Below are 21,196 nucleotides of genomic sequence, written 5' to 3' on the forward strand. Positions count from 1 at the left end.
TTAGCCTGGCTTGCTATTAGGATTGAGGAACTCTATTTCGTCCCATTTCTCCAATGGCTTGCAGAATTCCCTGAATCCAAGTAAATCCAGCCTGTCAAATTTGGGGCTGTGGAGCAAAACCCTATTCATTAGAATCACCAAAATGGTAGCTATTTCCTACTGCCTCAACAATAGACCTAACTTCTCTAAATTGCCCATGAAACTACTACAATTTCCAGTGGGCCCAAGAATCCAGTGGAGTATCTCATTCCAATGGATGACTAGGTCAGTCAAGTCCTTCTGATACTCAAGCAAATAGCAACAAGCACTTTCCAGTTTCCACAGAAGATTCTCTTCATAATCAATCATAGAAAGAAAACTAATCATAAAGCACAAAGTAATTACAAGTACATAAAACCAGGTCAAAAGCTTAAGATGCCACTTTGACTTAACTAGCTTGTACCTGGTCATAGATGAGAAAAGCATTCTGGCCCTTGTGCCAACACTCACGGAGCTTGTTGACAAAAGTTAAATGGTAATCAAATCCAGGAGGCCCTCCTCCTGGAAGCTTTGACAGTTCAAAAAAGGGTCCTTCAATTTCCCGCTGTACCTGCAAGCATTAATTATGAATCCATAAGCGGAGAATAAATTGAGAGACAGGGAGAGAGGGAGGGAAAGTACATATTAAGGCATTACATACACAGAGCAGCTAGGTATTTCTAGCTTGTTAAAAGACCATGAACATCATCAGAAGGTATTCAAAGCTCCAGTATGGCTGGATGGAAGAGTCAGATGACATCATTCAACGACTCAAAAAAACTCAACCTTATCCCAACTAAATGGCTTGGCCACATTGTTTCTGACCCAACGCCATCCATGTCTTCTCCCACCGGTCATTTTTAGTCTGCCCCTTGTTCTCCTAATAATCCCACAAATCTGTACCAAATCACTCCTTCCTGGTTTATTTACTGGCCATTGTTGTACATGCACAAACCATCCCAACTTTCCCTCAACTCATCACCTATAAAAACCACTCCTAAATGTAAATTGAGACTTGTGAGTCTCGGTATTAGTGCTGGCTTGCGCTAGCGCTAATACCGAGATAGGTGAGGGGCAGTTTAGCCATTTAGTTTTTGTTTCTTATTCTTTTATTTCCAGTTATGTCCTTGATGCTCTTTAGTTATTATATATTGAATTGAATGGGAGCTTCAACATTAAGTTGTAACTCCTAAGGTTACACAAAACCATCGTCTCTCCCTTTGTTTCTTTCTCCCTTTTCTCTTCTCTTATAATTTACACTAAACATCCTCATCTCAGCTATATGCCTACTTTATGTATGTGCTTGTTCTTTGTCACCAAACATTCAGCACCATTGATACAGAACAATCAGATCTAATTGCCCTGCACGGAATGGGCCCACCAATGGAATGGAACAGATCCCGATCTCACAACTAGATATGGATCAGATCTGATCTTAGAACTAATGGTTGATATGGCAAGTCTGAACATAGATCTAAAGAACAGAAATAGTAGAAGGAACTTTTCAGATCTCAGTTATTAAGTTCAAAGATAAATCAGAGATACCATACTGTAAAGAAATCTAAGGGAAATAAAGGACATCAAGTTGCGTGACATGATTCAAATCTGGTGGTCAGATGTTAGGTCTGATCATGTTCCAATGGTCATTTAGAAGACAATAACAGTGGATACTTGAAATCCAGATTTTAAAATAGATTGATAGAGTTCAAAAAGGGCAGATAGAAGGAACCGACTGAAGAAAGAAAGACAAAATCAGATCTGAAAAACAGAATAAATAGCAAAAGAGAGAACTTAGGAGAGAGAAGTGTTAAGATAGGCTACTTTACCCGATAGGGTAATTTAGTCCTTCAGTTTTATTTGTTTTATCTTTTAGTTTTATTATTTTTCTGTTTTTTCCCCTAGCCGATCTCTATTTGGGATTCCTAGCTGGAATGGGAATACCTAATAGGAATAGGCAAAGGGGGCATTCCTACTTTCATTGTGAATAAGTTGTAATTCTGTTTATTATAAATAAAGGGGGCTGGATGATCGATTTTGATCATCTAAGCATTCAGTTTTACAGGGCTTTTAACATGGTATCAGAGCAGAATCTGATCTAAGAAGAAGTTCTCAAGTTTTCTCTGGTTTTTTTCTCTCCTCCCTCCCACGGTTTCTGGTTTCTCCCTTCTCCACCACTCTCGGCTCCTCTCTTTCATTCAGGGCAGCACCTATGAGGTGATCTAATGAAGATTTAGATCCTGCCCTCACATTCACCTCATTGAAGATTGCAGATTACAAGTGTTGCCTACTGCCGACAGGTTCCCTCCACCATTGGAGATCGAGTTCTTCTCACAAAGCTGAAGATTGATTTCTGTTTTTTCTGGAGATTGGTTCCTGCTATCCCTGGCACACACCTCTTCCTGTTTGAAGACTGCAATATTGAATCAAGCCAAGACAGATTCAGATCTGCGATTCTTCTCCAAACAGTTTTTTTGCCCTAATTTTTGCAAAAATTAGGGCTTCTTATTGGCTAGTCAGAATCAGTTCCTTTTTTGAGGACTTGTTCTCCACTACAAGAGGGAAACTCGACCTCAGTTTCAGCCTTTTCTGACGGCTAAATTTTTGGGAATTTCAAAACCCGTTTGCTATACACTCTTGACATCATGTCTGATCTTACTTCAGCTGACTCAGATGGATCCACTCGTTCGGAGTATCTTCCTTTTGCTTCCCCCACTAAATTAGATGGGACTAATTACCTGATGTGGTCTAAATCCATTTATCTCACCATTGCTGGCCGTGGTTATACAGGCCACCTTACAGGCAGCCTCGTGAAACCTGATGAAGAGGGGCCTGCACAGAATCAATGGTTATCTCATGACTCTATGGTAATGTCATATCTTATCCATTCTATGCATTCTTCCATTGCACCTGGTTATCTTCTCCTTGACACTGCTGCTCAGATATGGAAAGCTGCCAAGGAAACCTATTCCCAGGTAGGGAATGATGCACAGGTATATGAGTTACGGAAGAAAATTCATGAGACTAAACAGAATGAGTTGACTCTCTCTCAATATTATGTTGAACTTCGTAAGTATTGGCAAGAACTTGATCATTACTCGGATTATCAACCCACCTCTGCTACTAATATTGCTGCCTATAGAAAACATGTTGACAAAATCCGAGTTTATGATTTTTTGGCTGGTCTCAATGTCGAATATGATCCAATAAGAATACAAATTCTCGGTAAGGATCCTTTTCCTACACTGGAGCAATCATATGCACTGGTTAACATTGAAGACCGACGTCGTTCAGCTATGCTCCACTCTGCACCTACTGATCGATCAGCTTTACAAGCTGGAGCTGGTTCGACCTCTACTACTTCTGACACATCCAAAGCCAAAAAAACAGCAGTTAAATGTGAACATTGTGGCAAATTATGGCACACTAAGGCCACCTGTTGGAAGATACATGGTAAACCAGCCGACTTCGATGCTAAACGTGCTGCTCAAAAATCGAAAAACAAAGCTAATCATACTAAGGCTGTCACTCCTGCTCCTACTACTGACACTGGACTGTCCAAGGAAGAACTTCAGACTTTCCGTCGTATGTTACAAGCTTCTGCTGCTTCTACTACATCAACACCTGCCAGTTCTTCCACGCCTCCAGGTTCACATTTAGCCCACTCAGGTATTTCTTTTGCTGGTCATTGTGCATCGGTAGTCTCCTCTCCCTGGATCATAGACTTTGGTGCCACTGATCATATGACTGGATCCTCCAACCTCTTTACTCGTTACTCTCCTACATCTGGTAAAGATAAAGTACGGGTGGCTGATGGCTCTCTCTCTTCTATCTCTGGGAAGGGCTCTATCAGTTGCATTCCTTCCTTACTTTTATCCTCTGTTTTACATATTCCTAAATTTACCACTAATCTTCTTTCCATCAATAGTCTTACCCGTGATTTAAATTCCAAAATAACTTTTTTTCCTTCTCACTGTGTGTTTCAGGATCTGGCAACGGGGGTGACGATTGGATGTGGTAAGATGCATGGTGGATTGTACCTGCTTGATAATGGGAGTCCTACTTCACCACCACCTTTGGATTCTCCCATACATCAAAGCGCGTTAGTTTCTTCTGAACTTCACCAATGGCATAACAGACTAGGTCATCCCCCTTTAGGAACATTATCCCTTTTATTTCCCGCATTAGCTAAAGAAAGTCATAGAAACGAATTTTTTTGTGAAGCCTGTGTTTTGGCTAAACAAGATCAATCTACTTATTCCATTTCTAATAAAAGAAGTTCTTCTCCTTTTAATCTTATTCATTCTGATGTTTGGGGTCCTAGCCGGAAACCATCTCTCAAAGGCCATCGTTGGTTTGTTTCTTTTATTGATTGTTATTCTAGGAGTACGTGGGTTTATTTAATGCACAACAAAAGTGATGGTTTTTCTTGTTTTCAAAATTTTCATAAGATGATTCAAACCCAATACAATGCCACTCTCAAGATATTGCGGAGTAACAATGGTAAAGAGTACATGGATGGTCAGTTCCCACATTACCTTGCTACCCATGGTATACTCCATCAAACCAGTTGTGTCGATACCCCAGCTCAAAATGGTGTGGCTGAAAGGAAAAACTGCCACCTCCTTGAGGTGACTCGGGCTCTTATGTCTGCCCATTCTATCCCTTCCCAATATTGGGGAGATGCTGTCCTGACTGCTGCCTATCTCATCAATAGGCTCCCTACCCGAGTCCTTGACTCTGACACCCCTGCTTCCTTATTGTAGGATTCTTCCTCATTTGTCGTCCCACCTAAAGTTTTTGGTTGTGTGTGTTATGTTCGGGACACCCGCTCTCCTGGCAAGCTCGAACCCCGTGGGGTCCGTTGTATTTTCTTGGGATATTCTCCATCCCAAAAGGGATATAAGTGTTACCATCCTCCTACACGTCATACCTTCACCAGTATGGATGTTGTCTTTCATGAATCTCTCTCCTATTATCAATCCACACCTCTTCAGGGGGAGACTTTCAGTGAAGATGTGATGGTTGACCTTCCGGTACAGACCCAGACCCGGGTTCAACCACCTATTGATCCCACCCCTCAACCACCTATTGATTCCACCCCTCAGCCGACTATTGCTTCCACCCCTCTTCCCTCTGCTGGTGCCCAACAAGATTTTCCCTAGGGGGAGAACTTAGACAATCCTGAAAATCCTATTGGTGACAATTCCCTTTAGGGGGAGATGACTCCAGTCCAACAAACCATTAGGGAATTTCAAAAGAGAATTAACGACTCTAATCTCGAAACCTATCACAGGGGACATTCCAAATACAAGCAGCTCTCATCCACTGTAGCACCAACACCACCACCACAATTGTCGGCCCTGGAACCAGATCGATCTCCAGGTAACATATCTTCTCCTGATTTACCTATTGCTCATCGTAAAGGTATTCGGGCTTGTACCCAGCATCCCATTTCTCATGTAGTCTCTTATGACTCCCTTTCTCCATCCTTTCGTACATTTGTCTCTTCTCTTTCTGTTATCGTGGACTTGGTATTAGCGCAGAGAGCTAATACCGAGAAAACAATGAGGAAGGGTATTCTAGTCTATTTAGTTATTAGGTTATGTCTTTTATTTTATTAGTGTTTTTACTGTTTTACCCTTTTAGTATTTTACATAATGAAGATTTAGAGGAGAGGAACACATGTCGTGAAACTCTCTCTAATTTCTGCAGATTCTCTTCTCTCTTCTCTCTCGGTTTCTCTTCTTCTTCTTCCTTTTTCTTCATTAGTTTACATGGTATCAGAGCTGTAAGGACTGCTATAATTTTCGTGGCTCACTACTTCCCTTCTCTACAGCATTCGATTGAAGTTTTGAGTATTAGGTGAAGACTTGAAGCCCTTGCGGTTTCTTCTATCCTTTATTTGAAGGGGTGCAGCACCCTATGCTGTTTTTTGGATTTTTTAGAGACTAGTTCGTGGTATGAATTAAGAACTAGGTCTCTCTTTTTGTTTGAGGAATATTTGAAGGTGATTTTCATGAAGTGAAGATTCTGTCAGGGTTTTGGTTGAGGAGATCGATTGCTGCTGTGAAACCTGGTCAAATTTTCGAATAAATTTGAACTTTTGGAATCTGTGTGATTTCAAGTTCTGGTTCAACTTTGCCCATACTAGCCTCTAAGTTGTGGGCCGTCTTGATTAAGAAATTCAGACCTATCTCATGACTCTCCGCAAAGGCATTCCGATCACCCAACTACCGTGGCCTTAAATGAGTCGAGGTGTCAGCGGAAGACAACACATAAGCTGCATGCTTGGATTGATGGCTCGAAGCCTCTCTCTCTGTCTTAGGCCGAATCCCAGTAAGAATCCAATTTTATATGTATATATGTTGTATTTTTAATTAATTAGTGTACTAGGGGCAGAATAGTAATTTTTACCTAGTGGGACCCCGCACTAGAGATACCTGTGTCGGGTTTGCTGGTTGGACAGGCTGCAGGACCTCCCCCTTAATTAAACTCAATGTAAGTATAATTTAAAATATATTTATATAACGTTTTGTACGACCAAATAAGGTTAGAAGGGTATTTTAGTAAAATTGACTCTGTGGGACCCAGTTCCCCAGTGGGGAATGTAATTCCGGACAGTTACCCGTATCTAGATCATCCCTGATGTCGCATGACATCGATCTGTAGCTGAAATAAGGTAATCAATACAAAAGAATCAATTTTAGAAATAATTTATAACCAAATGACCATTCTGCCCCTTAGTGATTAAGTATCCTCTATATATATAACTTCTCTTATACTATTTACAAAACACATTACAAGTTAGAGAAGCTGAAAAATTCGTTCCAGCTTGGAGAAGGAAGAAAGAAAAGGGAAAAGAGAAGAGAAGAAGAGAGAACAAGGTGCTCTTCAAGGCTTACCTCCCACAACCGAACCTGAACTTGAATCTCCATTAGAAGTGCTTCCAAGACTTCGCCTCTAATTTCTAGTAAGCCCGAGAACCCTCGTGTATCCTTCTCCTTCTCCTCTAAGTTTAATTTATTTTTAGTCTAAATACACCTAAGATGGCTGGACTCCATTAAAGCTTCAAAGTTAAGCTTGAATAATTAGATTTTGTTGTGAGATTGGGCTGTTCTAACTAATTCCAGCCCAATCAGACCTGAAATTGAGTGTTAAACTCTAATCAAACCTTCAATGTTGAAGCTATTACTTGTATAGTAAACCCTAACCTAACTAATTTAGGTTTAATTGAAGAAATTCCTAAATTAACTAACTATTTATGAAATTGAACACCCAAATAGACTAACCCACCTTGAATTGGTGCTAAATCATCAAATTAGGGCCTTGCATGCAAGGATCTATACAATTGGAGCAAAACCCACAAATTCGGATACTGACCCGGATGCTGTTGCAGGCCCAGGGGCGGTTGACCGGCTCCCTGGAAGTCTGCATCTAGCTCCCCTATTTTTGTGCCCTTATGACCTATACCCCTTGGGACTTGACCTTGGACCATCCCAGAACCTATTGCATGGTGTTTGGTATGTTGTTTAGGGCTGTTTCTACTGTTTTCTAGTCGGTTTGTTGGATTGTTGGTGGGTAACTGACCTAGAATTCCTTCTATAACTAATCTATAATATTCTTGTCTCATATTTAGGACTGTCTTGGTCTGTTCTTGCCTGCCTATTGGAGTTTATTCACCTAGGCTAGCTACAACTACAGGTAAAGGGATTCGACCTTAATTTCTGCGTGTTTATCACATTAATTTCAACTTTATCTTGAATGCCATGCCACGCATCATTACCTCTATACCGGAGCGTGTAGTTTTCTAGCTTTTATTTAATGCATTAGATTGCATGTAACATAGGTTGCATAAAGGCATACTGCATTGTATTTGCATTGATTATTTATATGATGTGAATTTATGATGATGGAATTCGGTAATTTATAACTCAGATCATGCTTACCTCATCATGTTTAGACTGCACTGGGCTAGGTTGATATTCATTACCTAGTACTGCGCCCCTTACCAACAGGGGGAAAGGTGTTAGACAACCCGTGGCAGAGACCGATGTGTTAGTTCCGGGATGCCATCTTCTATCCTATGTTAGCGGGTCCCTAATTCACGTGTGGGAATAAAATGGTGCAGCAGGGTTGGTCAGTTTGGGGGTCCGTCTGGGTCCGATGTCGTCGCTTCCGAACTCGGGTCCTCACCGTGGTAGAATGGTTTTGCTCGGGTGACCGAAGGGTTAGTTCCGGGACCGAGGTTGGCATCTACCACTAGTAGTAGTACTTATACCCCATGAGACTTAGTATCTGCTTTAGAACATGTTAGTTTACACATGCATCATAGATTTATTGTGTTTGTATGCTTGTACCCCTTACCGGGCTCGATTGAGAGCTCACCCTGTGGATATTCTTATTTTTCAGGTGATTTAGTTACTTCTAATGTTGGATTTGCGGCGCTGGAGTTTGAAGTGCACGATACTTCGTGCGCACGTGATGATTGGGCAACCTCCTGATCTTGGCCTGATAGTCTAGGCTACCTTCCCACTCTTTTATGCTTTATAGATACTTTATATAGTTATAGAATAGTTTCTTGTATACTTTTACTCTGTGCTACCTTTGAGAACTATATAGTTGTATCACAAGCCTTATCATTTATATAAATGAAATATCATTTAGACTTCTCTTACTAATGATGTTATCTCTATTAATTAAATTTTTTCCGTTGCCTCTGATTACTGTATCTGTGAGCAATGATTGTGAATAGGGTACTGCACTTGTGATCCTTGGGAATTGGTTGGATGTCAGAGACATCCTGCCACACTTGGCCCTTAATAACCGGGTCGGGGTGAGACAGCTGCCTCCACTATCTTTATCGGATTTTATCAGGGTTTTTATCTGAGGGACTCGATTGTTGTCTTTGTTGCTTCTATCAACTTCTATCAAGGTTCTTCAATCTCTATTGATTTCTGTCCCTGTTTTCAGCATTCTTTATTGTACTTCATCTTCACTTCATTAAGCATATCATGGGTGATGAATTGAAATCTGTTGAGGGTTCAAAGTCAGTAACAACTGAAATTTTTTCTTCCTCTTCCAATCGTATATACCGAGAAGAAGTTGGAAGGGGTTACCAATTTTTTGCAATGGAAGAAAATTGTTCAGCTAGTGTTAACTGGCCGTGATCAGCACAAACACCTGTTCGACGCTAAACCTGAGAATGACTCTTCATGGGAAACAATTGATGCTCGAATTTTGGGACAGCTGCTGAATTCTATGGATCATCAAATTGTAGACTTGGTGACACACATTGATACAGTGAAGGAGTTGTGGGAGTATCTTAATGTTTTGTATTCTGGACAAAACAACCTTTCCCGCATTTATGACTTGTCTCAGGAGTTCTACAGAGTTGATAGGAAGGGTCGTTCTTTGACCCAGTACTTTGCTGATTTTAAGAGAATGTATAAAGAGCTTAATTCTTTACTTCCTATCACTGCCAATGTGGAATAGATGCAGAATCAGCGGGAACAACTTGCTGTTATGGGATTTTTGGGAGGCCTTGGGAAGGAATTTGACTCTGTTCGCTCCCAAATTCTTGGTGGTGACAAGGTTGCCATTTTGTCTAAAACTTTTTCCAGGGTTCTTCGCGTTTCTCGGGAGAACACTACTGATGGTGATACTTCAGCCCTGGCTTCTTTTCCATCCAACCGTATGCCCAATGGTGGGGCTGGTAGTGGTGGTAATGTTAGTTCTAGTGGTGGTGGTGGTCGTGGTCGTGGTGGTGGGGCTGGTTCTTCTAGTAAGGCACCTACCTTGGGTACTCAGGGTACCTCTGATGTTTCTGGTGGTTTAGTGCGCACTTGTCATCATTGTGGTCGTCCAGGACATATCCAAGCGTTTCTATTGGAAACTTAAGCGGCAAACCAACTCGACAGCGTTTGCCGGTCTGCTACGGTGATGCTCTGTTTCTCCGGCTGAGGGTAAGACTGTGAAGATGTCTGATGATGAATATGCCCGTTATACACAGTTTCAGATTTCTCAACCAGCCTAGCCTCCAACTGCGACCTTTGTTCAAACAGGTAATGCCACTGCATGGCTTTCGACTGTCTCTTCCCATCCCTGGATCATTGATTCAGGGGCCTCTGAGCACATGACTGGCGTTTCAGGTATACTTTCTTCTTTTCAGCAATCCTCTTCGAGTGTCACTTTAGCTAATGGTTCCTTGGCTAAGGTGACTGGTACTAGTACTGTCCATATTACACCTTCCCTTTCTTTGTCTTCTGTTCTTTATGTTCCTGATTTTCCTTTTAATCTTTTCTCTGTTAGTCGGTTTATTAAAACCCACGACTGTTTTGTAACCTTTTCTTCTGACTCTTATGTATTTCAGGATCTTTCGTCGACGAGGATGATTGGTAGAGGTCGTGCATCAGGGGGACTTTACATACTTGAGGACACTTCATCTATGGCATGTACCGGTGTGGCGTCACCCCACCAGATTCATTGTCGTTTGGGTCATCCTTCGTTAGAGAGTTTGAAGCTTCTTGATGGTCGTTTTCAGTCAATTTCTAGTTTTAATTGTGAGTCGTGTCAGTTTGGGAAAATCCACCGTGCGAGTTATCCTCCAAGAGTCAATAAACGGTCTGACCAACCACTGTCTTTAGTTCATTCAGATGTTTGGGGTCCATGTCCTATTGTTTCTACTTTGGGGTTTCGTTACTTTGTCACTTTTGTTGATGATTATTACAGGGTTACCTGGATCTATTTAATGAAAAATCGTTCTGAGTTATTTTCTATATTCTGTGCATTTGTGACTGAAGTGAATAATCAGTTTTCACACTCTTTGCATGTTCTTCGTAGTGATAATGCTAAAGAATATTTTTCTGCTCCTTTTATTGAATTTATGACTCAGTGTGGTATTATTCATTAGTCCTCTTGTGCCTACACCCCCCAGCAAAATGGTGTGGCTGAGAGGAAAAATAGACATTTGATGGAGGTTACTCATTGTCTCTTGTTTGAGATGAAAGTGGCTAAATCCTTTTGGGCAGATGCTGTTTTAACCTCGTGTTATCTTATTAATCGTATGCCTTCTTTAGTGTTACGGGGTGGTATTCCTTTTTCTTTGTTGTTTCCTTCTGCGCCACTGTTTGTTTTGCCACCACGTGTGTTTGGTAGTGTTTGCTTTATTCGTGATCATCGTCCGAGTGTTTCCAAGTTGGATCCCAGAGCTCTGAAGTGCATGTTTGTTGGTTATTCTCGCACTCAAAAGGGTTATCGTTGTTATTCTTTTGACTTGCGAAAATATTTTGTTACAGTTGATGTATCTTTCTTTGAGTCTACACCGTTTGTTCATTCTTCTAGTACTGTGTCTGACTTGGATGTTGATATTCCTGTTACTGTTGTTAGGTCTACTGTTCACCATGCTCCGCAGGCTGTCTCATTACCGGCACCTCAACCTAGTGTGTTTCAACGTCACCAATGGAAAGTATGTGCTTGGACCCCTGCTACATCGACTTCTACACCGTCTCCTACTTTGCCGCCAGATCCTGTGATAGGTACTGATCCTCCACCTTTGGAACCTTCTTCTGACCTTGATATTCCTATTGCTTGTAGTAAGGGGGTTAGGGCCTGTACCCAACACCCTATTTCTAACTTTGTTTCCTATGATGGTTTGTCATCCGTTTTTCATTCTTGTTTACATACTGTTGAGAACCATCCTGTTCCAAGTCTGTCGCAGAGGCATTATCTAGTCCTGGTTGGAGGGCTGTTATGGGTGAGGAATTATCGGCTTTGGAAGAAAATCAGACTTGGGATCTTGTTCCCTTACCTTCGGGCAAGACTGCTATTGGTTGTCACTGGGTGTATGTGGTGAAGGTGAACCCTGATGGGTCCTTGGCTCGCTTGAAAGCCCGTCTGGTTGCCAAGGGTTATGCCCAAGTATATGGTGTGGATTACTTGGATACATTTTCTCTTGTGGCCAAGCTTACGTCTGTTCGTATTCTGATATCTCTGGCTGCTACTTATCATTGGCCCTTATATCAGCTTGATGTCAAGAATACATTCTTGCATGGTGATTTACATGAAGAAGTTTATATGGAGCAAACTCCTGGGTTTGTTGCTCAGGGGGAGTCTGACTTGGTGTGTAAATTGAAGAAATCTCTCTATGGGCTGAAACAGTCCCCTAGAGCTTGGTTCGGCAGGTTTACTGAATTTGTGTTAGAGTATGGGCTGACACGATGCGATAGTAATCATTCTGTATTTTTCCGCTGTTCTGGAGGTGGAAAATTGTTTCTTGTGGTCTATGTTGATGATATAGTCATCACAGGAGATGATGTTTACGGAATTGATGGTTTGAAGGCACACTTGCAATGTGAAGTTTCGGACGAGGACTTGGGTAAGCTGAAATATTTTTGGGTGTGGAAGTTGCTCAATCAAAGAAAGGGATCTCGCTCTCACAGCGGAAATATGTTCTTGATCTTCTGTTAGAAACAAGAATGCTGGGCTCTAAACCTCTAGATACTCCTATGGATCCTAATTTAAAACTTGTTACAGAGGATGGTGAAATTTTAGGTGATCCAGAAAAGTATCGAAGACTTGTTGGGAAATTGAACTATCTCACAGTGACTAGGCCTGATATAGCTTTTCCGGTTAGTGTGGTGAGTCAGTTTTTGTCTGCTCCTCGGACATCTCATTGGGAGACTGTTATGCATATTTTACGCTATCTCAAAAAGGCGTTGTTGCCCGCTCCAGTGCAGAGTCAGAATACAGGGCTATGGCACATGTTACCTATGAGTTGATGTGGGTAAAGCAATTAATGGCTGAACTTGGCTTTGTTGATAGTGCTCCAATGAAACTGAGGTGTGACAATCAAGCTGCTGTCCATATTGCTTCAAATCCGGTGTTTCATGAGAGGACGAAACACATTGAGGTTGACTGTCATTTCATTCGAGAGAAGTTACAACAAGGTTTAATTTCTCCTGGCCATGTCCGTACAGGAGAACAACTTGCAGACGTGTTCACAAAATCTTTGGGGAGTGCAAGAGTGAATTATATTTGTAACAAGCTGGGCATGATTGACATCTATGCTCCAGCTTGAGGGGGAGTGTTATCGTGGACTTGGTAGTAACGCAGAGAGCTAATACCCAGAACACAATGAGGAAGGGTATTCTAGTCTATTTAGTTATTAGGTTATGTCTTATTTTATTAATGTGTTTACTGTTTTACCCTTTTAGTATTTTACATAATGAAGGTTTAGAGGAGAGGAACACATGTCGTGAAACTCTCTCTAATTTCTGCAGATTCTCTTCTCTCTTCTCACTCGGTTTCTCTTCTTCTTCTTCCTTTTTCTTCATTAGTTTACACTTTCTTCTGTTCGTATTCCCCAAAATTGGCAGGAAGCTTTTACAGATGGAAAGTGGAAGGCAGCAATGATGGAAGAAATGCAAGCCTTAAAAAAGAATGATACATGGGAACTTGTGATTCTTCCTCCAGGAAAGAAACCAGTTGGGTGTAAGCGGGTGTTTGTGGTGAAACAGGAGGTAGATGGCACTGTGGATCAATACAAAGCACATTTGGCTGCAAAGGGATTTACTCAGACTTATGGGATCGTTATCAGGAGACTTTTGCACCAATTACGAAACTAAACACCGTCAGAGTGCTACTTTCTTGTGCTGGGAATTACAACAATTAGATGTGAAGAATGCCTTCCTGCATGGAGAAATTGACGAGGAAGTATATATGGACATTCCACCAAGTTTCTCTTGTGATAAAACCAGCGGGAAAGTTTGTAAATTGAAGCGTGCTTTATATGGGCTGAAACAGTCCCCCCGTGCTTGGTTTGGACGATTTCACAAGGCAATGGTCTCTGCGGGTTATAAGCAGAGCAATGCTGATCATACCCTGTTTATCAAGAAAAATGGTGAAAAGATAACCATCCTAATAGTTTATGTGGATGATATTGTGGTGACCGGGAATGACAATCATGAAATCACCCAGTTGAAAACTTACCTTGGGCAAGAATTTGAAATAAAGGATCTGGGAAAACTAAAGTACTTTCTAGGGATAGAAGTTGCTCGGTCTTCTAAAGGCATCTTTCTTTCTCAAAGGAAGTACATCCTAGATTTATTGACCGAGACTGGGATGCTAGGGTGTCATCCTGCTAATACACCTATGGATGCTACTAGCAGACTTAAAGAAAAGGAGGGAACACCGGTCGACAAAGGTCGCTATCAAAGATTGGTTGGTAAGCTTATTTATCTGTCTCATACAAGACCTGACATAGCAGTATTAGTAAATATGGTCAATCAGTTCATGCATGATCCGCATTCCTCTCACATGGATGCTGTTATCCGGATTCTTCGGTATTTGAAGTCAGCACCGGGAAAAGGAATTCTTTTGTCTCCGAATGGTCATCTTCGTGTCGAAGCATATACTGATGCAGATTGGGCTGGTTCCTCTGATAGAAAGTCCATTTCTGGTTATTGCTCATTTGTTGGTGGCAACCTTGTTACATGGCATAGTAAAAAGCAAAACATAGTGGCAAGGTCTAGTGCTGAAGCTGAGTTTCATTCTATAGCACAAGGTATTTGTGAGATGTTATGGCTCAAGGGTTTATTACAAGATATTGATACTCGTGTTCATCTTCCCATGATGTTATATTGTGACAACAAGGCTGCTATTAGCATTGCTCACAACCTTGTTCAGCATGATCGTACCAAGCATGTGGAGGTTGACAAGCATTTTATTAAAGAGAAGTTGGCAGCTGGGCTGGTGTGTGTTCCTTTTGTGCAGTCTGCTGACCAGCTTGCTGATGTGTTCACTAAAGGCTTGAGTGGGAAGTTTTTTCATCCTATTCTTGTCAAGTTGGGTATGGTTGATATTTATGCTCCAACTTGAGGGGGAGTGTTAAGATAGGCTACTTTACCCGATAGGGTAATTTAGTCCTTTAGTTTTATTTGTTTTATCTTTTAGTTTTATTATTTTTCTGTTTTTTCCCCTAGCCGATCTCTATTTGGGATTCCTAGTTGGAATGGGAATTCCTAATAGGAATAGACAAGGGGGCATTCCTACTTCCATTGTGAATAAGTTGTAATTCTGTTTATTATAAATAAAGGGCGCTGGATGATCGATTTTGATCATCTAAGCATTCAGTTTTACAGGGCTTTTAACAAGGAAGGAGGATTTCAAAAGGGATGAGAGAAAATACCAAGTCGCAATGGAGAGATCAGAGAGAAGCAATCTCTTACCAGATTGAGAAAGAGAGAGCCAGCTCATAAGAGAAGGGAAAACGAGAGGGAGAGAAAGAAAGTAAGACACAAGGCAATTATCCAAACAAATAACTAGTCCATTCTTCATTGATCATCACAAAGTGTGGGGGGAGGGGGGTTACCTATACAGACTTTTAACACTCCTAAATTGACTCTCATAAGGATTCCTTATCACTCTCTTGCTCTAAATAAAAAACCAATATTAATAGAACTCTTAGTAGCCTAATATAACTAACAATAGGACTCTTTGGTGGCCAGAATAAACAGAATTGTCATTGGTAGTATATTTGCAATTCTATTACTTTGGTGGGGCCTAAAAACACATCAGTTTGGGGTTGCAGTTTTTTAAAGATTGGTATTTGCATGCAATGTTGATTGTTATTGCTATTATTGGAGATTATTTGCTTAGATTTATTTAAATCTGGCCTATCTGGGATCTTATTAGCGGCTGCTCTTGAATATGGGTGTTATGTGATGCTCATCATGCGTGACTCTGGTTATTGCTGTCATATGATGGTGGATTATTCTTTATTGCATCCTCTGCATTATTTGTCCATGTGTAATGCTACATGTGAGGGGGAGATTGGAGATTATTATCTAAAGACTATTATCTACTTGTGTCATCTGCTCATCAGCATAGTGTGATCTACTTATTTGAAGATTATTATCTGTTCCTGTCATCTGTTCGTGTCCTCAGCAACAATTTTTTCTCATGAAGATAGTTATTAGTGGTATTCAGAAACAAGATTTTATCAGTGGTTCCCAGTAACCTTATGCTGCTATTTTTGGTTCCCAGCAACCTTATGCTACTATTTTTGGTTCCCAGCAACCTTTTTTGCTACTACTTTTGGTTCCTAACAACCTTGTGGTTCCCAGCAATCTTATGTTGTTACTTGGTTTGCAGTAACCTATACTGCACTTTTACTACTTATTCACAGCAACCTATGCTGCAATTTTATATGTGACCTCTATTTGGGGCTTACAAGTGCATCTGATCCTTACTAATCAGATCTCTAATCATCTGATCTTTACTAATCATCATTGCTACCCTGTTTTTGATGTTTTTTTGAATGCCTCAATATTTGTAATTTTATGTCTTCTTTACGAAGATTACTACTTATTATCTGCCTTCCTTGAGTAGGGCTTATGATGTTGTTGTTGCTATGATATTTTGGGTTGTGGGTGGTGTTCTCTACCGCTTATTTTGTTCATTGCTAGCTGGGTTTATTCGATACGAAATTTGTCTCTACAATTGCAGCTGATGATTGGTGTGCTGATATTGCTACCAGAATGAAGTTCTTTGTACTCACTGGCATCTACGACCGCTATATATTTTCTAGAGCGGTTCTGCAGTTAATATATATTCTTGTCATTCCAAGCTAAAGCCTTTTGATATATGATCTCAATTCCAGGCTTCCAGCTACGGTTTCATCAGATATCTTACAACTAGAATCCCGAAAGGCTCATTGGAATTGATCCGCTACGGGATTTACATTATATGCTACAGAAGCACCTGAAGTACTATATATACACTCCAGCTTGAGGGGGAGTGTTAAGTTATGTCCATATACGGCAGGGGTATGGCCTGTGGTACTCTTTGCTATTGGGTTTAGTTGAATGAATTTTTGACAAGAAAAAAAGTTATCCTTATTCACTATGTCAATATCCAGCCTAGAAAGAAAGAAAGAAAAAAAAAGAGGAAAAATTGCTATGCAATCAAACAATGAAAAACGATGTCAACAGCTGGATACAATTGGTTAGATCACCCAGACTGCAATGAGCCTTCTAAAACAGAAGCTTTTGAATATTATAAAACAAAAGGGAGAAAAAAAAAAAAACAAAACAAAGTTCCCTAATTAACCATCCTCCTGACTAGCTTCTTCCCTTAGTAACTCAAAACTGTTATAGCTCTGAACCATTGCTCTAAACAAAGAACAGAAAGGAAGAGCTTATTAAGCATACCAACAAAAAATGAGTCTATGGGCAGAACAGATTCATGCAATATCAGTATTCCTACCTTGCTGTCTCTGTAGAACCCATAGGCTGACAAATATATCAGCGTTCAGGAGATCAATGATGGATAACAATACATCAAAAAGTAAATAATACTCTTTACATTAGAATCATAAAATTAATGAGCACCTTATCTGCTCTAGATGGATCGGATGCTCCTTTTGCTTTCTGACGACGACTTTCATAGTCTCCTATTAATCTCATAGCCTCAGTCGACCTCAAAAATGATGAAGTTTCAAACTCCCATGTAATATGCTCATAACCAAGATCACTCCATTTCACCAACCACTCGTGATAGCAATCTGAAATATTGGTACCATGCTTTCTTTTGTATTCATCACGCTGCTTAGGGGACACGAATAACCTTTTTTGTAGAAGACGATCGGGAATAGTCCACTTAGATTTCCATATTACCGCATACTGTATTGGAAAAGAGAAAGGTTACTATAAGTATTTGCAGTGTAATAAACATCAGAATCAGTCTAATAATCATCTCTTCCAAAACATCATCAGTCGGTATTAAACCTGGTTTTTCCTATTGAATTTGGCAACAAGCAGTGGAACCTCTTGAAGCAGCTGACTTTCAAGAACCCAACGGTTGTGAACGTGAGCAAGACCTTTGTACTTCACTAGATATTGCTTCTGTCTCTGCATTCCTAGCACCATAAAAATAACAGGTGATCAAACTCCAACACAGGAAAGGACAGTTATCTTTAACACAGACCATCAGATCATGAAAATAAAAAATTTGCTAGGAGGCATAACCAAAAAGACATAGAGAATCCATAAAATCAAGATATCAAATAGCACTATGCAACTATACCTTCATTTTCAGACACATCAACTTGTCGAACATCCCAAATGGATTCTACTCCTTCAGATACTGAATGGACACCAAGCTCTATCTTCTTCTTGACACACAAAAAACAGTGCCATACACCAGGTGGGACATCCTTCAAAGGAGGATCAAGACAAGATAGATGAAAGTTCCTTTTGCACCCCTTTCCATCACAGCACCTGAAACAGTACAGCGATAAAAAGTCTCAAGGTTTAGAAAGTTATAAGATTTGCTATTAGACATGCCAACAGGAACACAAAAAACTCAATGTGGAAAAAATTTTAAACCAGCAAATAGATTAAAGAGTAAATTTTTTTTTATTCTTATATATAGTATTAAATGGTCAAGAATTCAAATAGGAAACAAAGCAAGGCTACCACCTCAAATGTGTAACCAAAAAATTGTTTTTCTCATTTTTTTAACTCTCCCCCACCCCCCAATTTTGAACATTGACAGTTTTAGTGAGAGCTTTAATGTAAAGTAATGGTACAAAGGTGCTGCCCAAGAAGTTGAAAAACTCATTGTAACAGAAACATGTATTAGGAAATAGAAAAAAAGAAGAACCAAAGATAACTTGCCTAGGAATACACAATCAAAGAAGACTGAATCCAAACAGCAAAAGCTCAACAGATAAAGAGAAAATTTTCACCCATTCTATTTGATTAGGAGTGTAAATTGGTCTGGTTCCTTAACGGTTTCAGCCCTAAGGGGTCAGGCCCAGAACCGGACCAATAACCTAGTTGGTTCCAAAACTAAGATCCAAGATCATATGCTAATGGGTGGGTTGTTCCGGTTCCTAATCGATTCCAAGCACTATTATAATGTCCAAATTTAAAAAAATAAAATAAATAAACATATAACAATATATTTTCCCAAGTATTCAAATAATTAGATATCATAGTTATCAAGGCGTCGCCCATGGCGTCCAGGCTCCTTGGACGCCTTGCCACCATGGCAGTGTCGCCTTGATTTTTGGCATTCTAAAATGCCATGGTCACCTTCCCGCCATGATAACTATGTTAGATATTCAGTCATAAGCCAAATATCCCTTTATAAGCATACAAAATATGAACCAAAATCCAAATCAAAATCATTAACACCAAATCAACATCCCAAGTCTTTCAATTCTAAAGCTTCATTGAAATGACTATAGAGGACATAACCTTCCTATAAGTGTGTTCCAGACGCCAATATCTTTCCTCTACATGTCATTATAAATCTTCTTAGCTATTCATTCTGATTGTATTTTGCATACATGTCTATTAAAGAGGTCCCAACATTGATATTTGATTCAAAGTCATAGGTTTTCAACAACATAAGCATGAATCCATCTCCCAAGCTTGAGGACCTTGTTCTGTGCACAAGCAGAGATCACGCCTACCATGGTCACATCATCGGGTCTGATACCTTCCACCTACATCCATTCAAACACTCTCAATCCACCATTCGGCAGTCCATTCTGTACATAACCTGAAATCATGGCATTCCAAGTAACAATATTCCTGCCACCCATTTCTTCAAACACCTTCGCAGTGGAGCCCAGGTTGGCACAAGCAGAGTGAAGATGAAGGGCAGTGTTGGCGAAAAAGAGTTGTGATGCATGGCTGCTTTTCATGGCAAAACCATAGATAGCTCTCTTAGTCTCAAGCATGTGTGACCGAGCACAAGCCTTGAAGGCAAAAGCATAAGTGAATCTCTCCAGAGGAATGGAATTCTGAAACATTTGTATAAAAACAAGAGGATAGCTTAAGAGTTGGAAGCTCACCATCAATTGATCTACTAACTCGAGTGCAGTTATTTCTCCTTCGATTTGTAGGAAATGAGGTGATGAGCTCGATTTGTAGTGGATGGGGCGATGAGCTGATGAAGAATCCTGACTTCCCCCTTTGGCAGTTCGGCTCTTTGCCTCTTCCTCTACCTTGAAGACTTATATAGGCTTAGGAATTTAGGGTTAGGATGTGCCTTTGAAATGGGTCCAGCGGTTCCGGTTCCACCGGATCCTAATTGGTCTATCGGTTCTGGAACCGTTGGGAGAACCAGACCAGAACCGTCCCAGACCAATAAGCTAATCGGTTCCAAAAACTAGATCAAGAAACGGACCAATAAATTATTGGGTGGGTCGTTTCGGGTTCCTAATGGGTCAGTTCCGATACGATTCTCAGTTCTGGTCCAAAACTGACACCCTTATATTTGATGCAGTTGCATTAGGCATTAATCCTGTATGGTCAAACAAATTTGGGGCTCCTCGTCTTTGGAGTCAAAAGTAACCTTTCAGTGGTCCCTTCTAGATGTGATAACTCCCCAAAGAGCAGGCTTATTGTTGTCTCCTGGTGCCTCCCCTCCTCCCTGCTCCAACCCTTTATCCCTCCTTCTTCAGGGTTAGCTTTGTCTCTCTTTGTATTACTAGCATTGTTTTGTTTCTCCTTCCCCTACATTCTGGGATTTCTTTGTATTTTCTTCCTTTTGGTAATGAATTTTGATTCACCCAAAAAAAAAAAAAAAAAAACTTGTATTGAGGCCTATGTGCACCCTTGGGAGGCCCATGAGGTGCTTGTGGCAATCCAATGGGCTGAAATTGACCTTTGGGTAGTTATATAATAGGTTGAGCCAATAGTTGTCAAGGCATCAAGGCACCTTGGCAACTGGGGTCGCCTTGGTCGCCTAGGCGGGCACCTTGTTGGTGTCGCCTTGCGTCCAGGCCCCCCTCCTCCAACGCCTTGGAACATTTAGACACCATAATAACTATGGTTGAGACTTTTATTTTCTTGGGTTTCATTGTAGTGGACCTAATTTATAAGGCCATAAAGTCAGGATAAAGTTAGCTCATGGGATTGGTAGTTAAGTGAAGTGTTTGAGGTAGATTAGAATACTTAATAGCAAGATAGAGTACTATTTTGAGTTTATTTACTTTATTGAGTGTGTTATAGTGATTAGGAGTCCTTTTGTGAGTCAATCTAGGAATTTTTGAAGATCTTTATATATACATATACATATATATATATATATATATATATATATACATATACATTAATACATATATATGCATAATACGTCCCCCACCCCATCAATTAGAGATGATATG

At 40.4% G+C, this 21,196-nt stretch overlaps 1 protein-coding gene across 1 annotated transcript; it reads right to left on the reverse strand.

Annotated features, from left to right (window-relative positions):
• Window positions 1-269: 269 nt before the first annotated feature.
• On the reverse strand, window positions 270-18,378 carry LOC122648106 (protein CHROMATIN REMODELING 4-like). Its single transcript, XM_043841365.1, has 5 exons — window positions 18,100-18,378; window positions 17,802-17,924; window positions 17,406-17,696; window positions 443-589; window positions 270-332 (listed from the first exon to the last, which is right to left on the reverse strand). The coding sequence occupies exons 1-5, from the start codon at window positions 18,130-18,132 to the stop codon at window positions 270-272; spliced, it is 657 nt and encodes a 218-aa protein (XP_043697300.1). The 5' UTR covers window positions 18,133-18,378.
• Between the last annotated feature and the right edge of the window lie 2,818 nt (window positions 18,379-21,196).

Source organism: Telopea speciosissima, unplaced genomic scaffold (genome assembly GCF_018873765.1).
Source record: "Telopea speciosissima isolate NSW1024214 ecotype Mountain lineage unplaced genomic scaffold, Tspe_v1 Tspe_v1.0468, whole genome shotgun sequence".
NCBI lineage: Eukaryota > Viridiplantae > Streptophyta > Magnoliopsida > Proteales > Proteaceae > Telopea > Telopea speciosissima.